General features: G+C 41.0%; 1 protein-coding gene across 6 annotated transcripts in view; it reads right to left on the bottom strand.

Moving 5' to 3' along the window:
- The window catches only part of IFT140 (intraflagellar transport 140), a 78,978-nt gene extending 57,111 nt beyond the window's left edge, over positions 1-21,867 (bottom strand). For 4 of the 6 annotated variants that reach the window (XM_031050283.1, XM_031050285.1, XM_031050284.1 and 1 more), the window contains exons 1-11: positions 21,805-21,867; positions 18,218-18,393; positions 16,759-16,980; positions 11,993-12,114; positions 11,228-11,370; positions 7,103-7,278; positions 5,901-5,992; positions 4,559-4,665; positions 3,450-3,595; positions 715-918; positions 273-345 (exon numbers count right to left, since the gene is read on the bottom strand). In XM_031050283.1, the coding sequence (XP_030906143.1) occupies positions 273-345; positions 715-918; positions 3,450-3,595; positions 4,559-4,665; positions 5,901-5,992; positions 7,103-7,278; positions 11,228-11,370; positions 11,993-12,114; positions 16,759-16,980; positions 18,218-18,364 (1,432 nt within the window). In that variant the 5' untranslated portion in view covers positions 18,365-18,393; positions 21,805-21,867. Of the gene's footprint in view, positions 1-272; positions 346-714; positions 919-3,449; positions 3,596-4,558; positions 4,666-5,900; positions 5,993-7,102; positions 7,279-11,227; positions 11,371-11,992; positions 12,115-16,758; positions 16,981-18,217; positions 18,394-21,390; positions 21,617-21,804 lie in introns of those variants that run through there. The other 2 variants (XM_031050282.1, XM_031050281.1) reach the window with 2 other exon arrangements.
- Positions 21,868-27,489: the final 5,622 nt, after the last annotated feature.

Below are 27,489 nucleotides of genomic sequence, written 5' to 3' on the forward strand. Positions count from 1 at the left end.
AGTAAATATAGACAAGAAGAAACAGGAAACACTTGATGGGTCTTAAAAGATCTCAAGATTTTGGATGGGAATGATGGAATAACCTGTTTCTCAAGGCAGAAATATTTAGGGGAAATTAATAATAGAAAAAAACCCCTAATTTACTTGACTTAGCTGTATATAATATTTTTCAACTTGCGTATATGATCACAGTCCATCAGCTTCATGAATGAGGAGTATTTATAACTTTGGAGGAAGAGAACCACGTTAACTCTTATCATTCTAAGTCCTACCTGCACTTCTGAAGGTATCTCCTGCACACTCAAAGACAGTAACTTGCTTCCTGTTCCAGAATACTACAGCATCCTAAACCATCAAAAAAGCAAAAGGATATACACAATCAGTTTCTTTTGAATCATACAGGAATTCATGCAGTAACGCAGCAAGACCTTCCACACAATCACCACCATTTACTAGTGCCCCTGTATCTTCGGTTGGAAGGCTTCTGGTAATCCAAAAGTTCTCTGGTCAGTGCCTAGAGAATTACTAAGTCACTATGCTGTATGAAAAATCAGCTCCATCACAGCATCATTGCTACTATCATAATAATACTTCCATAACACAATAAATTGAATATCAAAGAGGGGTTATATTAGAGACTTATAAAATTGGTCTCCATACACCTAACTAGGCAATTGACCAAGCAAATGAATAAAAAAAACCAAAACAATTAACCTCAGTAGCGAAGATTCCATTAACATTCATATCAACATGGAGACTGTGTGTGGTTCCTCTGCGGAAGCTGGTCATGTTAAACAGGCTGGGAGACACCTGCACAATGGCTGCTTGCTGGTGAAAATGAGACAACATGGCCTGCTCACTGAGGATCACCACAGAGGTGGTGGTGTTCACGGCCAGCAGGTTTCTGCGAGAGCCCCACTGCATAGAATGGGAAGAAAAAAAAAAACAACACACAATTTCATCTAAGATCTTGAGCAGTCACAGCAATGCCCTACATTAGATGGCAAGTGGTAGGATAAACATTTTTATACAAAGTCCTACTCTCTAAATGCAACTAGAAAATGACTAGAAATTATTACCCATTAAAGCTGTTATGCTCTTACCCAGCTATGCAGACTGCCTTTGACTAAGTACAGAAGCTGTTTTTTCAATCAAAACCACTTTTCTTTCCTGAAATATTATGGTACCACCTTACTTTTATTCCTGCAAGATGGCATCAAATATTTAAAGGGATCAATAACTCTGCAATCTGTAAAAGCCAGTTGCATGCATAGTTTCTTTTTGATTGCCATATTCTTTTCTGCAGTTTTGATAAGGTTTTCAGTCAGTTCAAGCTCCCTACCTAGCAAAGCCTGCTAAATCACATGCATCAATAAAAGGGTCCAAAAGTACACTTCTCCCCTTCTCCTGGAAGAATCTCCATGTTCCAGCTAACTCCTCCAGTGAGTTCTATGAAGGTTAAAGAATCACAGAATTGTTTAGGTTGGGAAAGGCCCTTAAGATTATCATGTCCAACCATTAATGCAGCACTGCCAAGGCCACCACTAAACCATGGCATTAAGGGCCTCATTTACACAGTTTGTGAACACTTCCAGGGACAGTGACTCCACCAGCACCCTAGGCGGCCTGTTCCAATGCCTGACAATGCTTCTGGGGAAATAAATTTTTCTCAATATCCAGTATAAGCCTCCTCTGGTGCAGCTTGAGGCTGCTTCCTCTCACCCTATTGCTTGCTACTTGGGAGAAGAGACAAGCCACCTCCTGGCTCCATCCTTTTTTCAGGTAGTTGTAGAGAGTGATAGATGACCCCCGAGCCTTCTCTTCTCCACACTAAACCTGCCCAGTTTACAAAGTTTTGAAGATCTTTTACAAAATATATTTCAGAATGCAGGGATTACAATAAAAAATAATCTAGGATTTCCATAATTAAGGCCAGTTTCATAACAGGAGATAAAAGCACAGTGATTGTTGACAACTTTTTGCAATGCTTTTGTTTATGCTAACGAACATTGAGAACAAGGTGCTATTTCTGGACAGTGCTCCATATTTTGTGATGCAGAATATGCTTGAATGCTCAAGCTGACACAAACACCTATATTTCTTCCCTTCCCCCAACGTATTAGCAGATGTATGATATACTAATGGCACATGCTATTTCCTATATCCTGGACTTTTTGTACTCAGTGTATGCCAACCCAGGACAAGCAAATGCCATTGCTTTTAAAATACTTTCCATTTTTATGTGAATACAAAATAAAAGAAAATATAAAATTACTTTCTCTTGAAAGGCACCTTCCAAAAAAAATAACAGATATGTTCTCATGTATAAAGCAAAGCAATAGAATAATCTAAGTTAGAAAAGAATCTCTAAAAAGCCCCAAAAAAACTTAGTGTATAAAAAAAAAAAACCAACCAAAAAATGCTGGAGAACCTAAAAGAACAAACTTTGTCTTTTCAGCTAAAAGGTGGTGGTCAAAGAAGTTAACTGTTACTTAGTGTAAAACTACTTAAATTTACAATTCTAATGCTCAGCATTTCTCTTCTGCATATATCGAGATCCTAGTAACTACAGAATGTCAGCATTTAAGCCGCCTATGACAAAGGTAAACATTTCAAATAAATTAAAATGCTGCACCCTGACACTTAACAGAGAATGGGTTAAAAATAAATATTATAGTGCTATCTATTGGCATAGCCTTCAGCATTACAAATATTATAAATAGCAGAAGAAATGTTTTAAAGCGAAGTTTTGCATATTTGCAAGAGAAAACTTATCATTCACATCTAGTCTGTCACACCTAAAAACTTAACCAGTAAAGACACCTTTTCTGAGAAAAAAAAAAAGCTGAAAACATAATTTTGTGTGTACTAATACAGCATTCCCTTTCAGATTGTGCATCTTCCCACAAAAAAATATTTGGTTATAAATACATCTTTTTATTTTTGTAACTACCAGTAAGACCAAATTTTATGTTGAGGAAGTGCCTAAAAAGAAGAAAATTATCTACAAATAAAATCATTCATTTATTCAAATTTCCTTGCTTTCTATTTTAATAAATTTCTGTAAATTTGACATTTCTGACAATCTGCCTTTTTCAGAAAAACATTTCAGGGTGCTGAATCCAAAGTGTTTGTCAGTAAGACATATAATGGAAAGATATTTGGATTTAAGGAACCATGACTGATAATTCTCCCAGAGAGAGATGTATTTGCATTTTAGTGTGTTATGCTGAGCATTTCAACCCTTCCTGTAACAGAACAGCTACAAACAAGTAATATATCTGACTGTTTCAATTTTCAAAGTTACTGACTATATGGGTTTTCATCCTTCTGAAGAAGAACCAGCTTCTGCTGGTGCACACATCTGTATGACAGTGATCATACTCATCTGTGGCACAAAGATGATCTACTCATTTAATGCTTGTGAAGAAGACACCTTCCTGTCTTACCTTTATCTGAATGACACTTCCTTCAAGTTCTGTAGGTGCCTGGAGCTTCCACTTCTTGCCCTCCGAAGCCCGTGTGCCCTGATCAGACCCTGCAGCTTTCCTCCACATAGCTATTCGCCCTTTGTTAGTACCAGCTGCCAAGAGACCTGCCATTCACAAACCTTTTAGGCATTTTGTACATTAAACTTCCAAAAAACAAAACCACATTTTACGAAGCAGCAAGCAGCCTAGCTCTGCTTCTAAGGTACTGAGAAGCCTTTTTCTAGCAGCATCCATTTCACAGAATCATAGAATAATTTCTTTGCCTTACTGCAAACCAGCATCCTAGTCCCGCTTCTAAGGTACTGAGAAGCCTTTTTCTAGCAGCATCCATTTCACAGAATCATAGAATAATTTCTTTGCCTTACTGCAAACCAGCATCCTAGTCCCGCTTCTAAGGTACTGAGAAGCCTTTTTCTAGCAGCATCTATTCCTTTACCTTACTGCAAACCAGCATCCTAGTCCCGAACTGGAGACAAAATGGGAGAAGTTTCACAAGGCAAGGCCCATTTTCTGAGCTACCAGCTGAAGTTATCTTTTAAATATATCAGATTTCATTTTAATGACTTATTTTTGAATAGTTGGTTTTGTAGGCACCATGACAAATCACCGTTGAAAACCATTCTAGCAGACACAAGCTATGCCTACACTGGCAAACAAGGTGATGCACAGAAGTAGCTCTGTAGAAAACATCAGTTTGAAGGACCTGACATTCATGCCATACATGTTTGGTGAGTTCTGCTTCACATTAGCTCTAGCGTGGGCTTCTAGACTGAAAGCCCACAACATACTGGAGTGCATTAGGTGGACCACAAGAGTACCTAGACCAGTTCAGTGTCACCACAGGGAATCCAGCTTGTGTGCCAGGAGATAACTCTGCACTGAGACACTGCGTATCAAATGATCTCATTGTACCTTCAAAAGCACACTCCTGATCTGAACTAAAACACTTCTACATCACATGCTGTTAGCGAAACCCTCAGTAACAAGACGAACATACTGCATTGAATGCATGGCACTGAAGACGAGGTTTAGGATCCAGAGATCACAGCTGACATGTTATTTCTCACCTTTAGCACTGCAGTAAGAAACACAGTTAATACATTCTCCTCCCTCAAAGCCAAATTGCACATCTGGAGAGAGCACATAGTTCTCGCCTCGGTCCAAATCCCAGAACCTAGGGTATACAAAACAAAGAGTGTTAACAATGCCTTTCCTTACAGGTGTCTTGCTAAACGCAGTCAATAACTGGAGGCTGTAGATGGCATTAATTTGCTATTTCCTTAATGACCAGATCATTCAATCTGTAAAACTAAATTGCCAACAGCTGCCTCTGGAATGTGAATTTCTTAATAATCTCCTTCCTTTCCCTTTGACTTTTTAACCTGAAGCATGTTTTGTGATATTTTCCTATGAAGAAAGAAGTCAGAAGCAAAGCAAGCTTCAAGAAAAGTAGAACAGAAAAGAAGTGAGGTCTAGTTCTGACTTTCCTCCTCCATACTTATGCCTCCTTCTCTATTTTAAAAATATTCCATGGCTAAACATTAATCCTTTAGACTACTTAAATCCTTTAGGTTTATTTTCTAGCACTGAATATTGTCATCAAACATATTCCTTCTTGATACTTGGTCTTTATCACATTCTCATAAAAGTAACAGATGATTTTTGTCCGATAGCAGCTGTTAGAGGCTCAAGAAAGTGAACTACTGACATAACGAAACAGCCTGACCCCACAACAAAAGTTAAGAGGAAACAGGTAGAACAAATCTTAGTAAAGACAGGGAAGAAAAAGATTTAGGGGGTTGTTTTGTGGTTTGTTGGTTTGTTTTTTTTTCAGATGAAAAAATTTAAAAATCTACAGAACACTGTAACATAGAAGCATGGCAAACTAACTTACTTAGTTTAAATCATTAGGTATAGAAGTAACAAATTCTTGTCTTATATAACAGCAACAGATACACATTCTTATAAGCAAGCACTTTTTTCCTGTTGCTGATGCTGTGACTATCCTAAGAATCAGATAGTAACAATGGGAAGAAGAGCAAAGTCATTATCTTTTCCATGCAAGAACACAAATGAGTGTATTTTCAGAAGAAATCACTAACAGTGCTTGAGAAAGAGATAGACGTGGGTAGTACTGCCTGACAAAATAAAGTAACTAGAGACAAAGATATATAGAATTAGTTTTCATTTGCAAGGACACAGATTTTTTTATTTCATTTATTTACTTTGAGAAGCAAAATTAGAAAATAATGGAAGTTTTTCTTAATTGATAAAAAACCAAAGCAAAAATAAACAAAAAACAAAATGAAAAAGCACTTCAATAAAAATACTCAGTGCACTGCAGACCACAGACCTTTTAGATGGCACTTCTCATGGGCAGCCAGAACAGTTTTAAAACAGGATTCTTACCTGATGACTGTCTCACCTAGTGCTGTAACAATAAGGCTGTGGTCTAACAAAATGATGTCTGCAGAATGACCTGCCTTCCCACTCAACTTCACCTGCCAACCATAAGCAAATAAATAAATTTACAGAAGGTAGGAGAAAAACACTGAAAGAGAGTAAGCAGCTGAGTTGCCTAGCTTGACTAAAAATATAAGAATAACTACAGCTGTCTGTTAGTTCAGACAGACCGACAGTTGCTCTCTGGCAGTGATCACCACTAAATGCATCAATTATATGATGCATAAATTTAATAAAAGAAACTTCATAGTGGGTTAATGAAGTAAGTAAGGAGCAGGGATTTTTCTCCTGTATTACATTTTCTCTTAGAACTTTATAAAGATTGCCTTAAAATATGAAGCACCAAATCTTATTTCTAGTCAAAAATAAGCAGTGATTTATAGGAAGTAGACACTCCTGAAATATAGAAGTGCCCAGATTTCTCCATCTGAGATGAAAAGAAAAAAGTCTTAGGAAGGTGAAGATTTGAGTGCCATTCTCTCAAGCAGTATTCTCCAACAGTACAGTGTTTCATTTGAGCCAAGGTGATAACAAGTTCTGGATGAGGTCAGTTTAGTTTTTATCCCTACACAATAATTTTGGGGTCACTATGGTATTATCTGTGATTCTGTGACTTGCAGGTTGCAACTTTTTAAAAGCCTCCTTGCCTTTGCAGCTATGAAGAACCCTTCAACAATGTGAGATCTAAACCATCTGCCAGATTTGCAGACAGTATCACCAAGAGAAGGTGCTACTTCTACTGATCTGAAACGCAAAACAGCTCTGAGCAACTGACGATAATAAAACCAAGGACACAGATTATGAACTATTTATCCAAATTTTTACGAATATTTGATCATACTGGAATTTTAAATTATTTTCAAATTCACTTAGACAAGGTAAATGCAGTGCAAAAGAATTAACATAGGGCCAGAACAAAAAAAAAAAAAACAAGAAAAAATAGGAAGGCAAGATGAAAACTATCTTTCCAAGTTCAATAACACATCACTCTCTTCCACTTTTAAATGAGGATGTATTTACTCATCAAGGTATCAGCCAAGAAATAAAAATGAGAGTTGATTAATTTTTAAGGAAAAAGTGACAATCAAAAAACCCTAACAAACACTTACAAAGATTAAACATTGCAACTTTTCCTTGTAGCCTCTTACCTTCGTGAGCTCTTCTGCCTCTCCCTCAGGAGTAATTGCATGCAAGGACAATTGCAGGTTCTCTGTTATCACTACTAAAACCTCTCTTTCCTCCATGAACAGAAGTTTTTGGACCAGACTGTCTGTGGACAATATATGCCTTGTCTTTCCTTTTTCATTCACATAATGCACAGAACCTGCAGTACATGTAAACAAAGTATAGCTTTTAGTCAGTAGTTTTCAGCTACAAAAATCAAAGTTGCTGCTTCCTACCTTAAAATATTCCTCAAGTGCTGAAAAGGTAAAAATAACCATAATTCTCTTGTCTTCTAGTTTGTCTCAGGATACAGACTATGATGGTTCACCAGAGCAATAATCCAAAAGTTACTCACTTTTTCCCTGTCTAGGAAATCCAGAGGGGAGTCACTCAAGTAATTTTAAACTACAAGTAAACTTTCTGCATACATGTGCACAAATGATTGCTTCTGAAATCTTCAGTATTAATAACAATTTGTGAAAGAGGAATGGTAGCTAAGAATTGGTACAATTTACAGCAGAATACAGATTACAGAAAACTCTGCATATGGAGGTTTTAATTGCTTAGAAACACTCCAACACCACACCACACACACTAAATACATATTTTCCACATTAATTTCACAAGCAAATGGAATAGTGTCATTCTAAGAGCACTTACAACAGTACTGAATGATGTGACAACCACAGCTCGTATCAACATTTTAAAATCCATTAAGCTTTTGTTAAAGTGTAATATTGTGTAAATCATGCACAGGTCTACCCAGTGAAAAAACCTTTGAACTAGCACAGAGTGTACAAATGGCATTACAGAAATCACCCAAACAAATCAAGTTATCAAAATCTGACAGATCTCCTGCCACACACACATAATTTCTTAGCAAATTATGGTATTGCATAAATGTAATATTTCATACTACATAAATATAATATTTCAAACCAGTGCAAATCAAAAAACCTTATGAAATAATATTTTCCCCAAAAAGGCTGAAATAGAAAACACAAATGTTTAAGAATGAACATTAAGGATACATGCTAAAATGTTGCATACAAGAGGCAATATGATGCATCTAATAAAAAGAATGTTTTTCCAAAATTCTTACAATATGTTACCATCCTCCACGTTCCACATATTTAAGTAAAAAATTTTTAACTACTCTCCCACCTCTTCCCACACTGCTTCATTTTCTCCCTGAAATAAAACACTGAACATGTAACTTTGCTCTTGTTGATGGTTTGGGTTGGTAGGGACTTTAAAGCTCATCCAGTTCCAATCCCCCGCCATGGGCAGGGACACCACCCATCAGACCAGGTTGCTTCAAGCCCCGTCCAACCTGGCCTTGAACACTGCCAGGGATGGGGCAGCCACAGCTTCTCTGGGCACCCTGTGCCAGCACCTCAGCACCCTCACAGGGAAGAACTTCTGCCTAAGAGCTCATCTCAATCTCCCCTCTGTCAGGTTAAAGCCATTCCCCCTTGTCCTGTCCCTACAGGCCCTTATCCAAAGCCCTCTCCAGGTTTCTTGTAGTTCCTTTAGGCACTGGAAGCTGCTCTGAGGTCTCCCTGGAGCTTTTTCCAGGCTGAACAAGCCCAGCTCTCTCAGCCTGGCTCCAGAGCAGAGCTGTTCCAGCCCTTGCAGCATCTCAGTGGCCTCCTCTGGACTCTCTCCAACAGCTCCACGTCTCTCTTGTGCTATTGCCCCAGAGGTGGATCAGGACTGCAGGGAGGGCTCTCCCCAGAGTGCAGCAGAGGGGGAGAATCCCCTCCCTCAACCTGCTGCTCATGCTCTCAGAATGCAGCCCAGCACACAGGTGGTTCTGGGCCCAAGCACACATTGAAGTCAGGTCACTGGGGCTTCTCATTCACCAGTACACTCAGTTTCTTCTCCACAGGACTGCTCTCAATCCTTTCATTCCCCAGCCTCTATTGATACTCAGGATTGTTGGAATAGTTTTTAATTTTCTAACACACAGCTATCTGTTTATTGTAGTAATACTCTGCAGTAATTGATTATCTATTGTATCTCAGTTTTATGTGATCTTTTACAAGAAACAGTGATTTTATTTGCCATCTGAAATAGCTTCATAAATTAAATTAACCTTCTGTACTTGAATATTGCCATACAGTATCAGGAATCACACAGATAATGCTAACCACTATTTTGAACCTACTTAGGCAGGTACGGAGAAGGTTGTAGCTTTCTAAGTAACTTTAAGAAAGTCTTCACACTATATCATACAAGAGACTTATCTCAAAAGTTAGCAAATCTGAGCTAATTAAGTAGAGCAAATAACTCTGACATTCAGAAGACAAAAAGCAGCAAAAAGTGTATGTTGCTTAGGAAATAAAAAGGGGACCACAGAAAATTACTGCTCATGACCTAAAACGTTGTTTGTTTTCAACAAACAAAGGTACATTCAGTAAAAATATCAGGATGATTTCCACTATTCTGGTTATGTCCTAAAACCTGTACCAGTCATCTCAGGTGCTCAGTAATGAAGATGTTTCTTTATGCTCATGAAAAGTGTTACGAAACAACCTCCAAAATTGTTATCAGTTCAGGGATCCTCTCTTCAGAAAAGTGTCTCATGCAACACATTACCTGAATTGCAGCTATTGTTTTACTGCAACAATCAGTGTTTTGGAAGCACCAAAACATATCTAAACATTAAATACTTGTAACTTAGAGGGTTTAATTTTGCTTTGAGTTTTTTTGAGGAGCTTCATTGTTTAGTTTTGCTTTAAAATATGTTTTATTGACATTAGTCAAATCTCTTTTGAGATTTTAAAAACATGTAATAAAATTCTTTTTTTAATTTTTATTAAACAAGTTTGAGCTGAGAATCTGTACCTTGGAGGGAATTTACAAGTCAACTTTACACCCTACAAAAATATTAACTAATCCTGGAGTTATTAAAGATAATCAACCAGATTGAGAACTGTATCCAAAATACATATGCCCAAATAACCTCGGCAGTAAGGCTGCTCCAAAGAAGGTCAGTGTCATCTAACTGAAAAGTTTGTATACAAGGCTCAAGAACCAGGCCGTGAAGGAGAGCCCCTTGCAGGATGCAGAGTCTGTCCCTAGATGGAGCTGTGTGGCACCACAACGGCTGCTGTCAAAGTGACAGGGTAGCGGGCATAGTCACGCAGATTTTCTCTTTGCACGCTTAAGTGCCCTGTACCCTTTACATTTAAATGGTTAATATCTAGTAAAGAGGCTTGTAACTCACGAATCCAATGAAGGTACAGCCTAATGTCTTGCAAAGCTGGACAACCCCACCCCTGAAATCATTCAGAAACTATTCTGGTGTAAATGCTGGGTCTCATTCTTGAAAATGTAAATCCAAATCAAAATGTAACTGCAGAAACAGCATAACTTTAATGTTTTTTAGAGTAGTTAATACTTGAATCGAGAAGATTACATACTCTAATCATCTACCAGACACATGCTCATTACAATACTTGTGACACACATTCTGGTTTGGGTTCAAAGAGTTGGCAGGTTAGAGAAAGAGAAGGCATAATGAGAACAACTGGGGTAGGATGAAAACGAGCTCAGAGCAAACTAGTAACCTGAACAGTAACAGGACAAGACAAATGCCAGGGAAGAAAAAGTATTAGGAAGAAAGCTAACAAAACAAATACTTGGATTATTTTGCTCCCTTGAAGCATCATTTCAAGGTATGTGAAAAAACTGAAAAAGTAAAGTAATAATTTCTTTTCAAAGGTATGTTCTAGCAGCATTTGCTATTTCTAGAAAAAAAAAACACAACACATGCATTATTTTGAAGCTTTGCACAAAATGCTGACAAGCTCTAATTTTATTTACACTTAGAGATCACTTTTCTTCAGGAACATGAGTAATCCAATACCTATGGTGTCCTTTTGGAAAGGACGCACCATGAAGATGCTAAGATGTTAATTTCTTCTTACCAATATTCTTCAACTTCTGTGAATACTCTGTTCTTTTGGATAGATGGATATGATGGATATATAGATATATTCTAGATCTTGGACATAGAGAAACAGGACTATTGTGCACTAGGCTATTTTGAAGCATTAAGGGAACAAATTTCCAGCAGACTGGAGAAGTTGTTTTGCTCTTACCATCTGTCAAGGCAATAAAGAATGACAGTCCTTCCTGGAGTCCCATTTTCAGAGGTGCTCTTGCTCCAGCTTTTCTCCAGTTAAACATATCTAAGGCCTTCTCATCACCACTCACAGCTGCTTTTGCCAGCTGTACAAAGTCCCTGCAAACAGATATTTTATTTCCATTTTCTTATATGACAGAGTACTTTCCATCCCAAAGAACAAATGAGTAGTTAATAAAACATATTGTAAAGAGAGAATAAGGATGTTTCATACACTGACTGGAAAAAAAAAACCTCAAAAGGATACAAAGCAAAACTTTTATACTAATTTTCATTTGACTTGTTTCACTTTTTTTTCCACAAGCATCCTTATTTTTACAGGGATATGAAACAGAAGTGGTGCAGACAAGAAGAAATAAATTTTTCTACTGAGCTGTCTCCTATTTCTTACTTGGAGAGGAAATAGATAATATTATTTAAGAAGTTACTTTAAATTTAATTATTTCATTTAATTATTAAATTTAATTATTCTTGCCAAAGATTGCATGGATGTTGCAATGTGCTTTCTGCTTTTCACAATCAGTGACAGTTTTAATCAGAAGAACTAAAGGAAGAAAAGACAACAGCAAAAGAGAGAAAGGCATGAACAAAAGGAAGATTTGTTTCTGAATACAAGACACAAATAGCTAACTACTACAGAAGGAGAAGAACCTGAAAATAAACAACAGTCAGGAGAATAACTTTTTATATATATATTTATACAAAGGTTTGTCTGACTTACTCGCCTGGAGGGGGTGGTCGGAAGACATAATGACACAGAGATTGTCCATACTCCTGTTTCATCAGGGAAGGACCATGTACTCTTCCTCGCTGGTCCATTCTCCAGAGGACCAAGATGCCATGCTAGAAAAAGACAACAATTAACTCGTTACACTTCGTAAACAAATGAGAATCCAGATTCCAGCTACCCAGTGCACATACAAACCAACACTTTATTGACAGGTTACACCTTTACTCTCATTTAGTTGACACATCTCCCACTTAAAACTAAGCCACAAAGAATTAAAAGTATCTTTAGCATTATATTATTTGCTTATTTAAAATCAAGTTATATCAGAAAGCTTGTTGGTTATATCCATTCTTAAAAAACACAGCCAGAACAATTAAATGAAACAGCCTTGTTTTTCCTCTGTAAGCAGCATATGCAAATATTTGTTTAGGTAACTCTCTTTCCACTTTTTCTTTGCAAGTAATCTGATTGCTAGAACAAAACATATTGAGAAAAAGGGTAGTAAAGCATAAGATTTGCACCCCTGAGTAAGTGCATATAATACTGATAGAGATGAGCGTGGGTGTATGACCATACACATGTGAAGTCACAGGATGCAGCTAACCAAAGGGAAGAATTCCAGAATTTCTGGAGCTTCCAATTCTTTCAGAGTAGACATTAAAGTACACCAAGAATTAATTTTTAGAAACAGAACTTAGCAACCAGAAAAATCATGGATGCCAAAGAAAGGGAGATAGGTTAGCTAACTGACTCAACAGCAGGCAATAGAAGCTGGTGCTCAGAGCCTGGCACATGTTCGGAGCATTCATTTTGCAGGTCCAGCTCAGACTGAGCACCAAACCCCTGGTGACTGGAGAGAATGGAGAAGACAGAGAAGTAAAAAGACAGTTCAGCATGACATACACAGGAACCATCCCAAAAGTGATTTATGCTACAGCTGCAATTTTAAGATAATTATTTACCTTGTTATTATGTTAGTGCTTAGGGAACCAAATTGCATTTGGAGGTCCTCTGTGCAAGCATTTAATGAAAAAAGCAGTAACAATTTGCACCATCAAGTTCAATCTCATTTTATTTCATTAAGATAGGTAACAGTAAAGAGGTATTATAATTTGTTCTATTTTTCTTTATTGTTTTCAGTATAGTCCTTCTAGAAGCGAAGCACTAGTAGCAGTGGTACACTCTGAACACTCTTTGTCATCCTAACTAGAAGACACACAAGGTGCAGCTGATGCCTTCCAAAGTAATATTTCCTTGCCTAAGAATCAAAGTTCTAACTTCTTTTCAGCAGTGAGATGATAATATTTAAACCACTCAAAACTGTTTATGAAGTGCAATGCTGTTTCTTACAATTTAAAGAATATGCATCCAGAAAAAAGCAGTGGGTCATTGTGGTAGGTGACTCTACTTTGAAAGGCACAGAGGTACCCATCTGTTGGCCTGACCCGATCTCAGGGGAGATGTGTCACCTACCACGGGCTCCAATCAGGGATGTTGCTAAGAGGCTGCCTGGTCTAGTAAGCCCTTCTGACTATTACCCACTTCTAGTGGTCCATGTGGGTGTTAGTGATACAGACAGCAGCAGCCTAGAAAGCATCAAGAAGGACTATAGAGCCCTAGGAAAGGTGCTTAGAGGCTCTGAATATCTGTGGCCTGTTGGATCCTCCTCTCACTTTTCCCTCACCATTAAATGTCTCCAAATTCCAGGGACCCCAACTAAGAACACCTGCACCATTTATAATCTGGAGGAAAAGCTTGCAGCTTTATAGAACTGCTCTCACCCACCTGCTTCCTGTCCTCACTTGCCTCTTCTGTATCTCTGCAATTTCTGTGCTGCTCTTCACCTCTGTAGCTTTTCCTCTCCCATTCCTCCTCCAGCCCTCTATGGCAGTGCTCTGCCGGGGCATACTGGGGGCTTGCAAGCTCCCTCACCCATAGAGACTGGCCAGAGCCTGAGATGTGCCTGGGTGCCTTGAGAGAGGCCACTGCAGGAGAGTAAAGCCCCGCAGCAGTATGGTGGGAATAGAGATGGGAGCATGTCCCAGATCTGTGCTGGAATGAGGACAAGTGCCTAGCTCCAACAGAGCTACCCAGGACAACTCTGGTAAACGGGGCCATCATCTATTCCGTCTGTTCCCTGGGGGTGTTTGCTGGGGCTTGAGTGTGAGAGCTCTCATAGAGGACACATAGTCACTGCAGGTGGGGGCACAGAGCTATGGCTTGGCAGCCATGCCTAGCCATGTCTCATATCTTGGATTGCATCCAAAGGAGCACAGCCAGCGAGGTGATTCTGCCCCTCTACTCTGCCCTGATGAGCCCTCACCTGGAGTACTGCATCCAGCTCTGGAGTCCTCAGTACAGGAAAGACATGAACCTGTTGGAAAGGGTCAGAGAAGGGCCACAAAGCGATCAGAGGGATGGAGCACCTCTCCTCTGAGGAAGTGTTGATAGAATTGGGTCTTTTAACCTTGCAGTTCTTAAAAGAGGCCCATAAGAAAAATGGGGAGACACTTTTTAGAAGGACCTGTTGCGACAAGATGAGGGCTGATGGTTTTAAACTAGAAGAGGGGATAGTCAGGCTGAATAAGAAAGTTTTTACAATGACAGTGGTAAAACATTGGCACAGGTTGCCCCATGAGGTGGTGGATACACCGTCCTTGAAGACATTCAGGGTCAGGCTGGATGTGGTTCTGTGCAACCTGATCTTGATGAGTATGTCTCTGCTCATTGCAGGCAGATTGCACTACATGACCTTTGAAGATCCCTTCCAATCCAAACCATTCCACGATTCTACAATTCTGTGACCTTCCTTCCATTCCATTCTAGATGTCCCATCCTGTATCTAGATTAGCCTAGCTGCAAACTCAGTTCTGAGTTTAAAGCACTTGAGATTGGAAATAAAAAAGCTCACTATCTCTTCTGAGTGTCACAGATTATAGAAAAGATGCTGAACTGGTCTGTTTTCAAATGGTATTTTTTCAAAAGGACAAGGAATATTGACCTCACCATCTGTATGGGTCCATTCCAACTTGAGGTATTCTGTGATTCTATCCTGTATCTTCCCAGTCATTCTTAACAACCCAAAGCTTTAGCTTCTTGTTATATAGGTTATTTGCCTTCTAAATAGACTTTCATTACAGAAAGCACCCAGATCCTTAGGATTCTTTTGTGTGATTGAAACCTGGAAGTCATCCATGTTATTTGTTACTTATAACACAAATCAAGAGCTTCTGATTTTCACAGTGTCATATTCGAGCTTTAAGGAGTTATTTCCAAATAATTTTTGTGCAACTCAGGATTTATGACTACTGAATGTTCTCAGCTGAGCACTTGCAGTTACAAAGTCCCAGTGAAGATCAAACAGAAAGCAAATCAGGGCCCAAATATTTATCTTCTTTCTAAGCCTATACCTCTAATATGAGCAGGATGTGATCCCAGCAGTACTCATCTAATGGAAACTTCCTGAACATCAGCCTTCATGGGAAGCACTTTAAAATTGAAAGCTATTGCTTTTACACGGGAAATGAAGCATAGCTGCACCCCAGACCATGGTACAACACTGAGTGGACCAAACAAAGGATGGACAGAGGGATCATCTCAAAGCTAGGCATGAGCTGCTAAACCAGCTATATGCTCTGCCTCATATGCCTGGCTCCGAGCAAACCTAATTAGCTCAAGCTGGCCACTACACACACAGCTGTAGGCTTTTAAGGACCATGGCCGCCAGAGTACCTTGAGCTGTGCTCAGCTGTATGTTTCAATGTTTGTTTGAGGGTAACACAGCTATTTTGCAATAATGAACTTTGCTGGGTTCAGCTGTGCTGCTCTTCCATCTGTTGAGTTTAGTCTTTCCAACTACAGCAATTGAAACTACATAAAATTGAAGACCATTCATGCCAACAGATGAATTGGCTTTGTTTTGTCATTTTAAGGTACTTGTTTAAAACCACTACTTATTTGCCATTAATACTCTCATCAGAGGAGCAGTTAGGATAAATCAATAAAATGTTATATATGACTGTAAGAAGCGCTATATCTGTTTTAAGACAACTTCGTTATTGTGATCTTACACCAATTAAATTAATCTGGAAAAGAAGTTTGCTTATAAATATGGGGTTAATGTAAGCCGTGGCTACATTAATGTGTTATCTCCATATAAATAAGGCCTCAGTCACCCCATCTATTAAGTAGCCTAAACCCTAACCTACTGCTCAGGATATACTGAGATTAAATACACTTTTATTTAAAGATAAATGGATAAAACAGCAATAAGTACTGTAGAAAAAGTTAAAACACTGGAATTTTATTTTACTCCCTAATAGTTTCTATTTGTACCTAAAGTAAGGAAATCTATCTCTGCCACAACTATTCCTTCTCATAACAATCCATTCATAATCCATGGACTCTTCATTAGGGACTGTAGTGATAGGACACAGGGTAACAGGTTCAAACTTAAACAGAAGAAGTTTAGGTTAGATATAAGGAAGAAATTCTTTACTGTGAGGGTGGTGAGGCACTGGAATGGGTTGCCCAGGGAAGCTGTGAACGCCCCATCCCAGGCAGTGTTCAAGGTCAGGTTGGACAGATTCTTGAGTGACATGGTTTAGTGCAAGGTGTCCCTGCCCATGGCAGGGGGGTCGGAACTTGATGATCTTAAGATCGTTTCCAACCCTAACTATTCTATAATTCTAACCCCTTCTCATCCCAGGGTTTGCAACACCATGTTCAAACACACATCTGGCATTTCAACCACTCACCCTGTCACCAGACACAAGGCAGGTACCATTTGTGCTCCAGTTCAGGACTGTGATGGTGGCATTATGATGCGGTGGCACAGCGTGGTGCTCCTTGTCTTGTTTGTTAAGTATCATGATTTCTCCGGTCTCCCAGCCTGCTGCAAGAATGGGTCTGGAAGGGTGCCAGGAAAGTGATGTGACCTGAAAGCTTCTCTCAACATGTGAATCAGACACATGTTCTCCCTGCAAATGAAAATAAAGTGCAAGCTCAGTGCAATGGAAACTCAGTATGAGGGTCCTGCTAAACCTTCAGATTCACTTCCCAGTCAACAAGATATTTTCCTGTGATGAAGGACTGACAAGTAATGGAGCTTTCTGAAAGAGATATGAAGTGGCTACACAAATTCTCTTTGCAGCTATTTCACATGCATAAATATATGCTACAACCTATACTACATCCACTTGAAAACCGTTAATGAAAACACAGCAGTGTTAAGTGATGGCCTCCCTCTGCTTTTCCAGGTTGTTCTTCCCTCGCAGCACATATGAGCACCTCTCGCTGAGTATCAAGCTTTTACTCCTATATGATGGGTAACAGGCATTGAGTACATTTCAAGGAAAAAACAAACAAACTTTTAAAGAAGAATAAAGCACTTCCAAGAGGACACAGAATAATCTAATGCTTAAGCAGCTTTTAAAAGTAGACCCTCCTTTGTGCATAGTCTGCAATAAAATTTCAGGCAAATCATTTAACCTCTCTGTGGATTTCTTTTTCAATTTGTGAAATTTGGATGACAATTTTTCATACCTTTTGAAAAGTGTACATTTTAGGCTACTTCTATTAACAGACTGAAATATATCCAGTACATCTGCTGCTGGGTAGCTTGTAGTGCCAGTTCCCTAAATACCACTTTTTGCCTGAAAATTATGCAAGCCAAAGTCCTACACAAGCCTCTTGTGTAAAGTTTAGAGTAGGCAAAGGAAATATTTGTTTAGAGTCAAAAATCATACTAGGAAACTACCTACTCAAATGGAACAAGCTGAGTCTAGCACATCACCTCAGTCTTCAGGTGGAAGAATGGTTTTCTTTTTTAATTTCTTAGTACATTTTATTCACAGGTTTTCTCTTTAAAATAAAAAAACAAACAAACAAAACAAAGCATGTGACCATTTTACTTGTAAGCCTGAAATTCTCGTACTATGAGAAGTAAAAAGCAAATTGGTAACTATCACAAACAAGACTTAGTCTGTAAAAGTTTAATTTCAATAGATCAGTTTATGAAGACTTCTTAATAAAATACATTTAATCAGTAGCTGATTAATCTGACAAGTCCTATATAGCATGGGACATTAGTAATAAGTAAAACCCAGGAAGAAGGATTCAAAGAGCACAAGTAAGGCTGGAAATAAATAGATTAAAAACATGAAGTTTCAAACCAGCAAAATATAAAGCCCAAAAGTAAAGCTGCTGCTGATTCACCTGCTCCAGGTAGATATCCACACAGCCTCCAGATGCTGTGTTGATGGAACCCACTGCCAGGAGCGGGTGCAGGGGGTGCCACACTATGTGAGAAGTGGATGTAACTGAATCTGGAGCTTCTATTCGGTGATCCACATACACAGCCATGACAACAGAGGCAGTCACAGGCTGAAAACCTATACAAGGAAAACACACATGCTTAACAATATACCATACATAGTTATGCTATATTCATAGAATCATAGAATAGTTAGGGTTGAAAAGGACCTTAAGACCATCTAGTTCCAACCCCCCTGCCATGGGCAGGGACACCTCACACTAAACCATATCACCCAGGGCTTCATCCAATCTGGTCTTGAACACTGCCAGGGATGGAGCATTCACAACCTCCCTGGGCAACCCATTCCAGTACCTCACCACCCTAACAGTAAAGAATTTCTTCCTTATATCCAGTCTAAACCTCTGCTGTTGAAGTTTCAACCCGTTACCCCTTGTCCTATCACTACAGTCCCTAATGAACAGTCCCTCCCCAGCATCCCTATAGGCACCCTTCAGATACTGAAAGGCTGCTATGAGGTCTCCACGCAGCCTTCTCTTTTCCAGGCTGCACAGCCCCAACTTTCTCAGCCTGTCTTCATACAGGAGGTGCTCCAGTCCCCTGATCATCCTCGTGGCCCTCCTCTGGACTTGCACCAACAATTCCATGTCCTTTTTATGCTGAGGACACCAGAACTGCACACAATACTCCAAGTGAGGTCTCACGAGAACAGAGTAGAGGGGCAGGATCACCTCCTTTGACCTGCTGGTCACACTCCTTTTGATACAGGCCAGGATATGGTTGGCTTTCTGGGCTGCAAGTGCACACTGCCAACTCATGTTCATTTTCTCATTGACCAACACCCCCAAGTCCTTCTCTGCAGGACTGCCATGAATTTCCTTTTTCCCCAACCTGTAGCTGTGCCTGGGATTGCTCCGACCCAGATGTAGGACCTTGCACTTGGCATGGTTAAACAGTATATAAGTATACTTAAAAATGGGGGAAAAAATAAAGCTGCAGCATCATCATGTTAATACACACAACAGAGACATGAAAAAGGTTATAGTGGTAGTTTTAAAAACACAGAAGAACACTTGAGCCTTGTAGTCTGTAGGTTCATAGTACACATAGGATAGTACCAACCTCTCACCAGTGGCTTGTACTGGCTTATTTCAGAAGACTCTGAAATAACTCAGAATTTACCAGAAAGCTACTTCCACTTCTTCATATCCAAAGGTGTCAACTAATGTACAGACAAAGCAATTTTATGTTGTAAAGTCTCATAGTCTTTCAAAGTAAGTTTTAACAGCTGTCACCACCTTGGAGCTTGTACTCCTGAAATTATACAAAATTAGTTTAACTCATACTGTCTGTTACCTACATTTGAACTGTTATTTACATTCGAATGAAAACACTCAGTAAGTGCTGACATTCCAAGGAAAACCTGAAAGCAATGCTCTTGTCAGAGTTGTGTGTCAAAAATGGAGATAGTCACTCCATGACACATGGAAATGGTCTTCGGGATTTGTGTTGCGTGATTTGAGTGTCTTGGTTTCAATAGCAAAATCGACTGAGAAAACCATCTCCAGTTATTAGCAAATAATGCCAAGACACAGTGAAAAAACACACACAAAAAAACTTGTGAAAAGTTCAAGACTCCCTTCACATTTCAGGGGAAGACACTTTTTCTTCTGTACAGCCAGACCTGCAGCTCTATTCAGCTATCACCAGCTGGAAGCTGAACCAGAATGTAAAATGGACACAACCAGACTCTTGTTTTAAAGTCTCTTTCCCTCAAATATGCTGTCAGTGCTTAAAGTAAATATTTTGCTTTAAGAAGTCTATCTTCACAAAATAAAAGAAAAATTAAATCTGATTCAGCACCTTTGATTAGACTGGTTAGAAAGGTGGTGAACATTTTTACATAGACATTAGGAAGTTGTTCTTCCTTGTGAGGGTAGTGAGGCACTAGCACAGGTTGCCCAGAGAAGCTGTGGCTTTGAGTTGGAAGGGGTCTTAAAGCTTATCCAGTTCCAACCCCGGGTATGGGCAGGAACACCTTCCACTAGACCATGTTGCTCCCACCCCCGTCCAGCCTGGCCTTGAACACTGCCAGGGATGGGGCAGCCACAGCTTCTCTGGGCAACCTGTGCCACTGCTTCAGCACCCTCACAGGGAAGAGCTTCTGCCTAAGAGCTCATCTCAGTTTCCCCTCTGTCAGGTTAAAGCCATTCCCCCTTGTTCTATCCCTACAGGCCTTTGTCCAAAGCCCCTCTCCAGGTTTCTTGTAGCCCCTTTAGGCACTGGAGCTCCTCTAAGGATTCTCCGGAGCCTGCTGTGCTCCAGGCTGAACAAGCCCAGCTCTCTCAGCCTGGCTCCAGAGCAGAGCTGCTCTGGCCCTTGGAGCATATTCACGGCATCCTCTGGACCTTCTCTAACAGGTCTATGTCTTTCTTGCACTGGGGACCCCAAAGCTGGATGAACACTTACCCCAGCCAAGTCTCACCAGACAGAATAGAGGGGCAGGATCCCCTTGTCTTTCTGGGTTGCGAACACACACTATGAGCTTACATCCAGTTTTTCATACAGCAGTATCTCTATTCCTTCTGCACAGGGCTGCTCCCAATCCATTCATCCCCCAGCCTGTACCAGTACTGGTCACTACTCTGACCCAGGTGCAGGATCTTGCACTTGGCCTTGTTGAGCTTTATGAGGCAAACGTTAAAGACAACAGGAATGAATGTCTGCCCACAGGGAAAAGTGAAGAGAGGTTCAGGGTCATTCTCTGTCCCTGTTCTTAACTGGCCAGACAAAAGTGAGCTCTAGTCCAGACATCATACACCATACATCATACTAATGTGGCCTGTGCTTGGGACATCAGATTTTTTGAGGAAATCAAGCTTTATTTCAGGGTTTATCAGCTCACAGGTCATACGGCACCAATACTGGGTGGTTATCCTGACAAGACTTGACAATTTCCTACGAAAAAAAAATATTTTTTTTCTTATAATCCCTACCCATAATAAATGCAATTAGAATTCTAAAATAGCTAGCCCCAGAAAAAAAAATCAAATACAAAACTGAGTTACGCTACAAAATGATGCCGAACGACTAAACAGTGCTTTCTCTAACTAACCAGGTAGGAGTAAACAGTAAAAGCCTGCCTGAATCCTGAGCGCGCTGGCAAGAAGATGGAGCAGAGACGGCGCTGGGCCGGCCCCGGCCCACGACACAAGCCCCGCCGTGTCCCCGGCCGACCTGCGATCGCCACCCCACGGAAGGACGATGGGCTCCGAGAACCCGTCACAGTCACAGGAGTTCTGAGGCCGTAAACACGCGGGTCCCGCCCCGCGGGAGGTCCGGCCTCTCTCGTCACGGCGCCCGCCACCCGCGGCCAGGCCTCCTCGGAGTCTCACGCGGATCGCGGCCGACCCCGCGCCCGTAGACCAGGCCCGCACCAACCGGGAAGAAGCCAGCCAAGCCGCGGAGGGCTCCCAGCGCCTTCGCTCGGGCCGACCCCAGCGGGCCAGCCCCTCCTGCCAGCTCTTACCCACCGGCAGCACCGGAACGCGGCCAGGCGCAGAAGGCCGCAGTCGCTCCGAGATGCTTTGCGTTACCCCTGACAACGGGGAGAGCCCTGGCACGGAAACTCCCGACCTGGAGCCGAAGTATCACGGAAACAACCGAAGTTGTCCCCTGGCACAGCGGAGAGAGACGGAAAGTGCCGAGCTCCTGGAAGTGGAGATCTCGTCACAAACACACCAAGCCCCAATGTGACAGACTGACCCAGACGGGACTTAGTGAAATACAAATACAACCCAGAACCATGCGCGATTGTATAGCGCAGAGTACATCAGCTTCTCAGAGCTTTTGTGGGAAGAGGAATTGGGTAACTTTTTACAATAGCGGCCAAGTTTTTCTAGCAACACCTAGTGACATACTGAATTGGAAGCACCCCTAAGGAGAAGGACTTGGAGATGTTGGTCAATGAGCAGCTCCCCATGACCAGACTTCAGTGAGCACTTGCGCCCAGAAACCCCCGTATGCTGGGCTGCGTCCGCAGGGTGTGAGCAGCAGGTCGAGGGGATTCTCCCCTCTGCTGTGTTCTCGGGAGATCCCCCTGCAGTCCTGATCCAGCTCTGGGGCAACGTGGAGCTGTTTGAGCGGGTCCAGAGGAGGCCACTGAGATGCTGTGAGGGCTGGAGCAGCTCTGCTTTGCAGACAGGCTGAAGTAGCACTTTCTGTTGGTGATACTGTCTTTGCAAATCTGGCAGATGGTTTAGTTCTCACATTGTTGAAGGGTTCTTCATAGCTGCAAAGGCAAGGAGGCTTTTAAAAAGTTGCAACCTGCAAGTCACAGAATCACAGATAATACCATAGTGACCCCAAAATTATTGCTTAGCGATAAAACCAAACTGACCTCATCCAGAACTTGTTATCATCACCTTGGCTCAAATGAAACACTGTACTGTTGGAGAATACTGCTTGAGAGAATGGCACTCAAATCTTCACCTTCCTAAGACTTTTTTCTTTTCATCTCAGATGGAGAAATCTGGGCACTTCTATATTTCAGGAGTGTCTACTTCCTATAAATCACTGCTTATTTTTTACTAGAAATAAGATTTGGTGCTTCATATTTTAAAACAAAGGCAGAGGGGGGCTTTCGACAAGAGCCTGTAGGGACATGACAAAGGAGAATGGCTTTAACCTGACAGAAGGGAGGTTGAGATGAAAACTTGGGTAGAAGTTCTTCCTTGTTGGGATGGTGAGTCCACTGGCACAGGGTGCCCAGAGAAGCTGTGGCTGCCCCATCCCTGGCAGTGTTCAAGGCCAGGTTGGATGGGGCTTGGAGCAACCTGGTCTAGTGAAAGGTGTCCATGCCCGTGGCAAGGGGTTGGAACTGGATGAGGTTTACGGTTCCTTCCAACCCAAACCATTCTACAGTTCCATGGTTCTAAGTGAAGGTAGCCCCACACAACTCTCCTGCAGCTGCCCTCACACACACTCCCCACCATTGCAATCAGCCTTAGCAGCTACCTGTACCCAACATATTTTCAACAGAAAGAATTCAAGACTCAATCCTTATTCTTTCTGTTACCTCCACAATCATTTGCAGTTCCTCTGATGTCACAACACTTCTACACAGATAGGAAGCTGCCAAACCTCTGGCATGTGGTGTTTCACACCGTTTCCCTTTTCCAAGGATACAGCAATTACCTGGACACTTTTGACGGGAAAAAAAAAATATTTTTTTTTTTAGCAAGTAGGGCAAAAAAAAATGGTGGGAGGTAAACTGCATTAAAATCCACTGTGTCTCTTCCAGAACTCAGAGACAGGCTTTAGTCAGAGAGACAAAACACTAGCTTCACACCTTCTTGCTACTAGCTCAGTGATTTGCTCTAGAACAAATTATTTGCTGAGCAGCAGAACTGACAAAGTCCTGTTTCCTGCAGCTTTCCATTTTCTCCCTTATGAGGCATCAGCTCTAACAAAGTAATTCATGGCATCTCTTCTTGGTGGATTCCTGGACATGTAATGCCACCATTATCTCAATCAGGTGGCACTCCCACAGTCCAGTCAGTAATTTACTTCTTGGCTCTGTTCAGCTGACTGTTTGCCCTGTGCTCATTGTAATTTTGATATCATCATACCTCAGTATTTGAGCAGACCACATATAAAAATGTCTTGTTTTCTCAGAAAACCAGGCTAACGAGGAAACTAGTGTAACTACATAGAGTCACAGTATAATTGAGTACAATTGCACACAGTACAATCAAGTCAGAACTCCCTGGCCAGTAGGAGCCTTAGGCCATTGTCTGGTCCATTATTTTTCTTCCTTTCTTTCCTTCTTTCCAGCCTTTCTTGGCTGGAAGAAAAATAATTTAAAAAACCCCAAACTGCTTCTGGTCAAGTGACCATTTTTACAGCTTTCATAATTGCCTGGTTCTATGTTACACAAAATTTTGCCCAACAAGTAAACAACACATCCCTACTTGTGCAGGCTTAGATGGAAATTAAAGTTTCCTGCCCTCCAATATTCAACAGAGAAGCCGTTGTAAAAGATTTCTATCCCAATTACACAAATGAACAGGGCACCCGAACATCTTCCCTTCTGAGTGCTGCACTTGTAGAAGATGTCCAACAGCTTTGAGTCCCTGAAGTTCCAGGACAGGCTAAGAACAGGCAGCAGTAGTGTAGTCATACACACTGCATTTCATCCCTTCCTCTAAGGGTTTGACATGCTGAGAAAAAAAAAAAAAAAGTTGCATGGTTAAGTGCTTCCTATTTAGTAAGTCATAAAGGATCAACAACAAATGTCTGACCTTCAGTTTAAATCCTCTCACCTGAATGAGAAAGAACTTCTTAATAACATGAAAATCATCCATTATCACTTGCCAGATTAAACAATTTAAAAGCCTTTTAAGAACAAATGAGTTATGAATTGAATGTAGTAGCTTCTAAGTAGCCTGAAAGGAAAATACAGGACATCTGCTATATTGGCTTCTGACAACTAAGAGCTTTGGAAAAGTATTTTCATGTTATAATGAATGTAATGGTCATGCACATTACATACAAAAAAATAAAAACATCTCAATATAAAACAGAAGTATTAACTTTGTCCTTCTTCTGGATGTTCTGTATTGTATGCTCTATTTCTATTAAAAAGGCAATTTCTTATACATAACTTAAAATACACAGGATGTGCAACAAATCTGCGTTAACCTTCTTGCCTAGTCTAGAAAACCCTGCCAACAAACACTGAAAGACAACGTGCATTTTGTACCCATGCAGGTCTGCCAAAGCAGGACCATGGACCCTTCCTACTGTTAAAAAAGAACGAATGAAAGTTCAAATGTCTTTTGACATCTCAACCTAGCCCCTGCCTCTCAGCTCTCATCCAACTCCTTTTCACTCAGTCATTCTTTCACAAACATTTACACACAGGAGCAATTTCACACCTTAACAGTGCACTTGAGGCAATGGGGCTATTTAAGCATATGAAGCTATTTACATAGAGAGTGGAAACCTTCAACTCCGAGCTCCATGAGAAGCTGCATGTATCTTCATTTCGATTTGCAAAAGCTCTACGGAAATACATGGCTCTGCAGATGGCAAATGCATCGTTTCCTGTCAGCATGGTTAAACTTGGTTGTGGTCAAACCAACTGGCAAAAAACAGCTGTATGATTCTGTGCTACATTCTAACAAAACCCTACAAAACCAGCCAAACAAACAAAAAAAACACAAACAAACATCCTCCCCCCCCCAAAAAAAAAACAAAAACCCAAAACCAACACCAAAACAAACCCAACGAAAATATTTAAGATGTGGATTTAAAGCAAAGTTCTACAATGGAGACAAGACCATGAAGCAATTTGGCTCTTTTGTTGACAAATTCCATTTATAGCAATATACTTGGTTACTCACAGGTATGCTTCACAGCATATTTATAGGAGATGACACAGAGCCCAAGGCACGTTCAAGTTTAATTCACCATCCTGAGATTAAACTTGTAACACTTTCCATGGGAACCCAAACTTCCAGAATTTAGATGCCATCATAAAGTTTTAAATTGTTAATGTGAAATATACAGGAATGATTCGTGTCAGGAACTTAGGAGTCCTTGTCACCATTGCACTTTGCGTGAAACCAGCCCCCCTTTGTGACAATGATTACAATAAGTGCTCCTGTCAATACAATGATGAAAGAGAAGGAGAAACAAAGGAATAATCTCTCTTAATCAATCGCTTTGTTTTTCAAAGGGTGCTTTTGTTTAACTTCTTGAATGGCTTAAGGAGGTTATATAACCAAGAGATACATCTTGTTACAGGATGTTGTAAACCTCGGGTACTAGGCAAATAACCATATAAGGTATAGAACAAAATGTTAAGACTACGGTTAAGCTTGTAAGCATTTTTCTGTTAATACGTTACCAAGAAAGTTCATCAAAGTCTTCACAGGAGAAGACCCCAGCAAACAAGAAAAGAACAATGGAAAGGAGACGACAGGATTGGCTAAAACCCAAGACCAAGAAGTATAAGAGACTATACCCCAAAGATCCCAGTGTGCATCCCTGGTGGAGTGGAGACGCCCTGGCGCACCCTGCGCTGCTTGCTTATTGCCTCTCGATATTAATCAATTGTAATAAAATTCACTGGATCAGAACATGGCTAAGACTAAATTTTTATAACATTAAGACTTCTAAGCTACAGATTGTGAGGATTCTCCTCAGAATGGGACTAAGGCATCTTTTCCCTGCTATGATAGGCACAACGTTTAAAAAAGATCATCTAACGTTCTTCCCACAAGGGATTTATTAAGGAAATAAAATCTCATGCAGTACTAGTTGTAGGATTTTTTTTTAATCATTCTGACAGTTAACATGAAGTCACAACATCAGAGAGCAGTGACTGGAAAACAGGCCAAAACATTAGGTCAGCAAACGAAATTCACCCTTTAATTCAGTCCATTACTACCTGAAGCTTCATAACCTGGTAGACAGTTGATTAAAAATCGAGATCCCTGCAAAGGGCAGCTGCAGATGTGCAAACTTTTCGGGAGGGCCCGGGCTGTGCACACACACAACCTTCCCAGGAGATGTTGCGTTTATCACTTCATATGTTATTTGTAACCTCCACAAACCACAAAGAGCTTATTAACATCTCTAATTAACACCGCTATCCAGCAAGAAGCTGCTGTGAGGCACGGCCTCTGCAGCAGCGCTCCTCTCCTACAACAGCAACGGGAAGCGATCGGTTCTTCAACCGACACTACCGAGCCGCCAAGAGCACGCTGTGGCAAGATGCTAGGTACCAAGCCCTGCGCTTCCCTGGTGGACACCGTGGCACTATCCCTGCCAACTCCAAGGAGAGCATAGACAGCCCTGGGGAATGCAGCCACGGGCCCTGTACAGCAACCCAGCTTCGCTTAGGCTAGCGAATCCCTCCGGGCTAGCTGAGCGCCGCACCACCTCTATGGCCGGGCTAAGGCCCCAGCAAGAGTGGCAAGGCCGTGGGAAGGGCAGGTGGGAAGGGCAGGTGAGCTCGGTGCTTCAGCTGCGCTCCTCCGTACCGCGGAAGACTCTCTTTCCCGGCAAGCGTTACACACAAAGCCACATGCCGTGACCCAAACTACCATGGGTCACGCAGCTGGTGATTTACAGGCAGTCTGACCAATGGCAGCCCCGACCACAGCCAAGGCCCCAGCTATACGACCCTCAATTGGTTTTTCTTTCA

This window comes from Melopsittacus undulatus, chromosome 8 (assembly GCF_012275295.1).
Source record: "Melopsittacus undulatus isolate bMelUnd1 chromosome 8, bMelUnd1.mat.Z, whole genome shotgun sequence".
Lineage (NCBI taxonomy): Eukaryota > Metazoa > Chordata > Aves > Psittaciformes > Psittaculidae > Melopsittacus > Melopsittacus undulatus.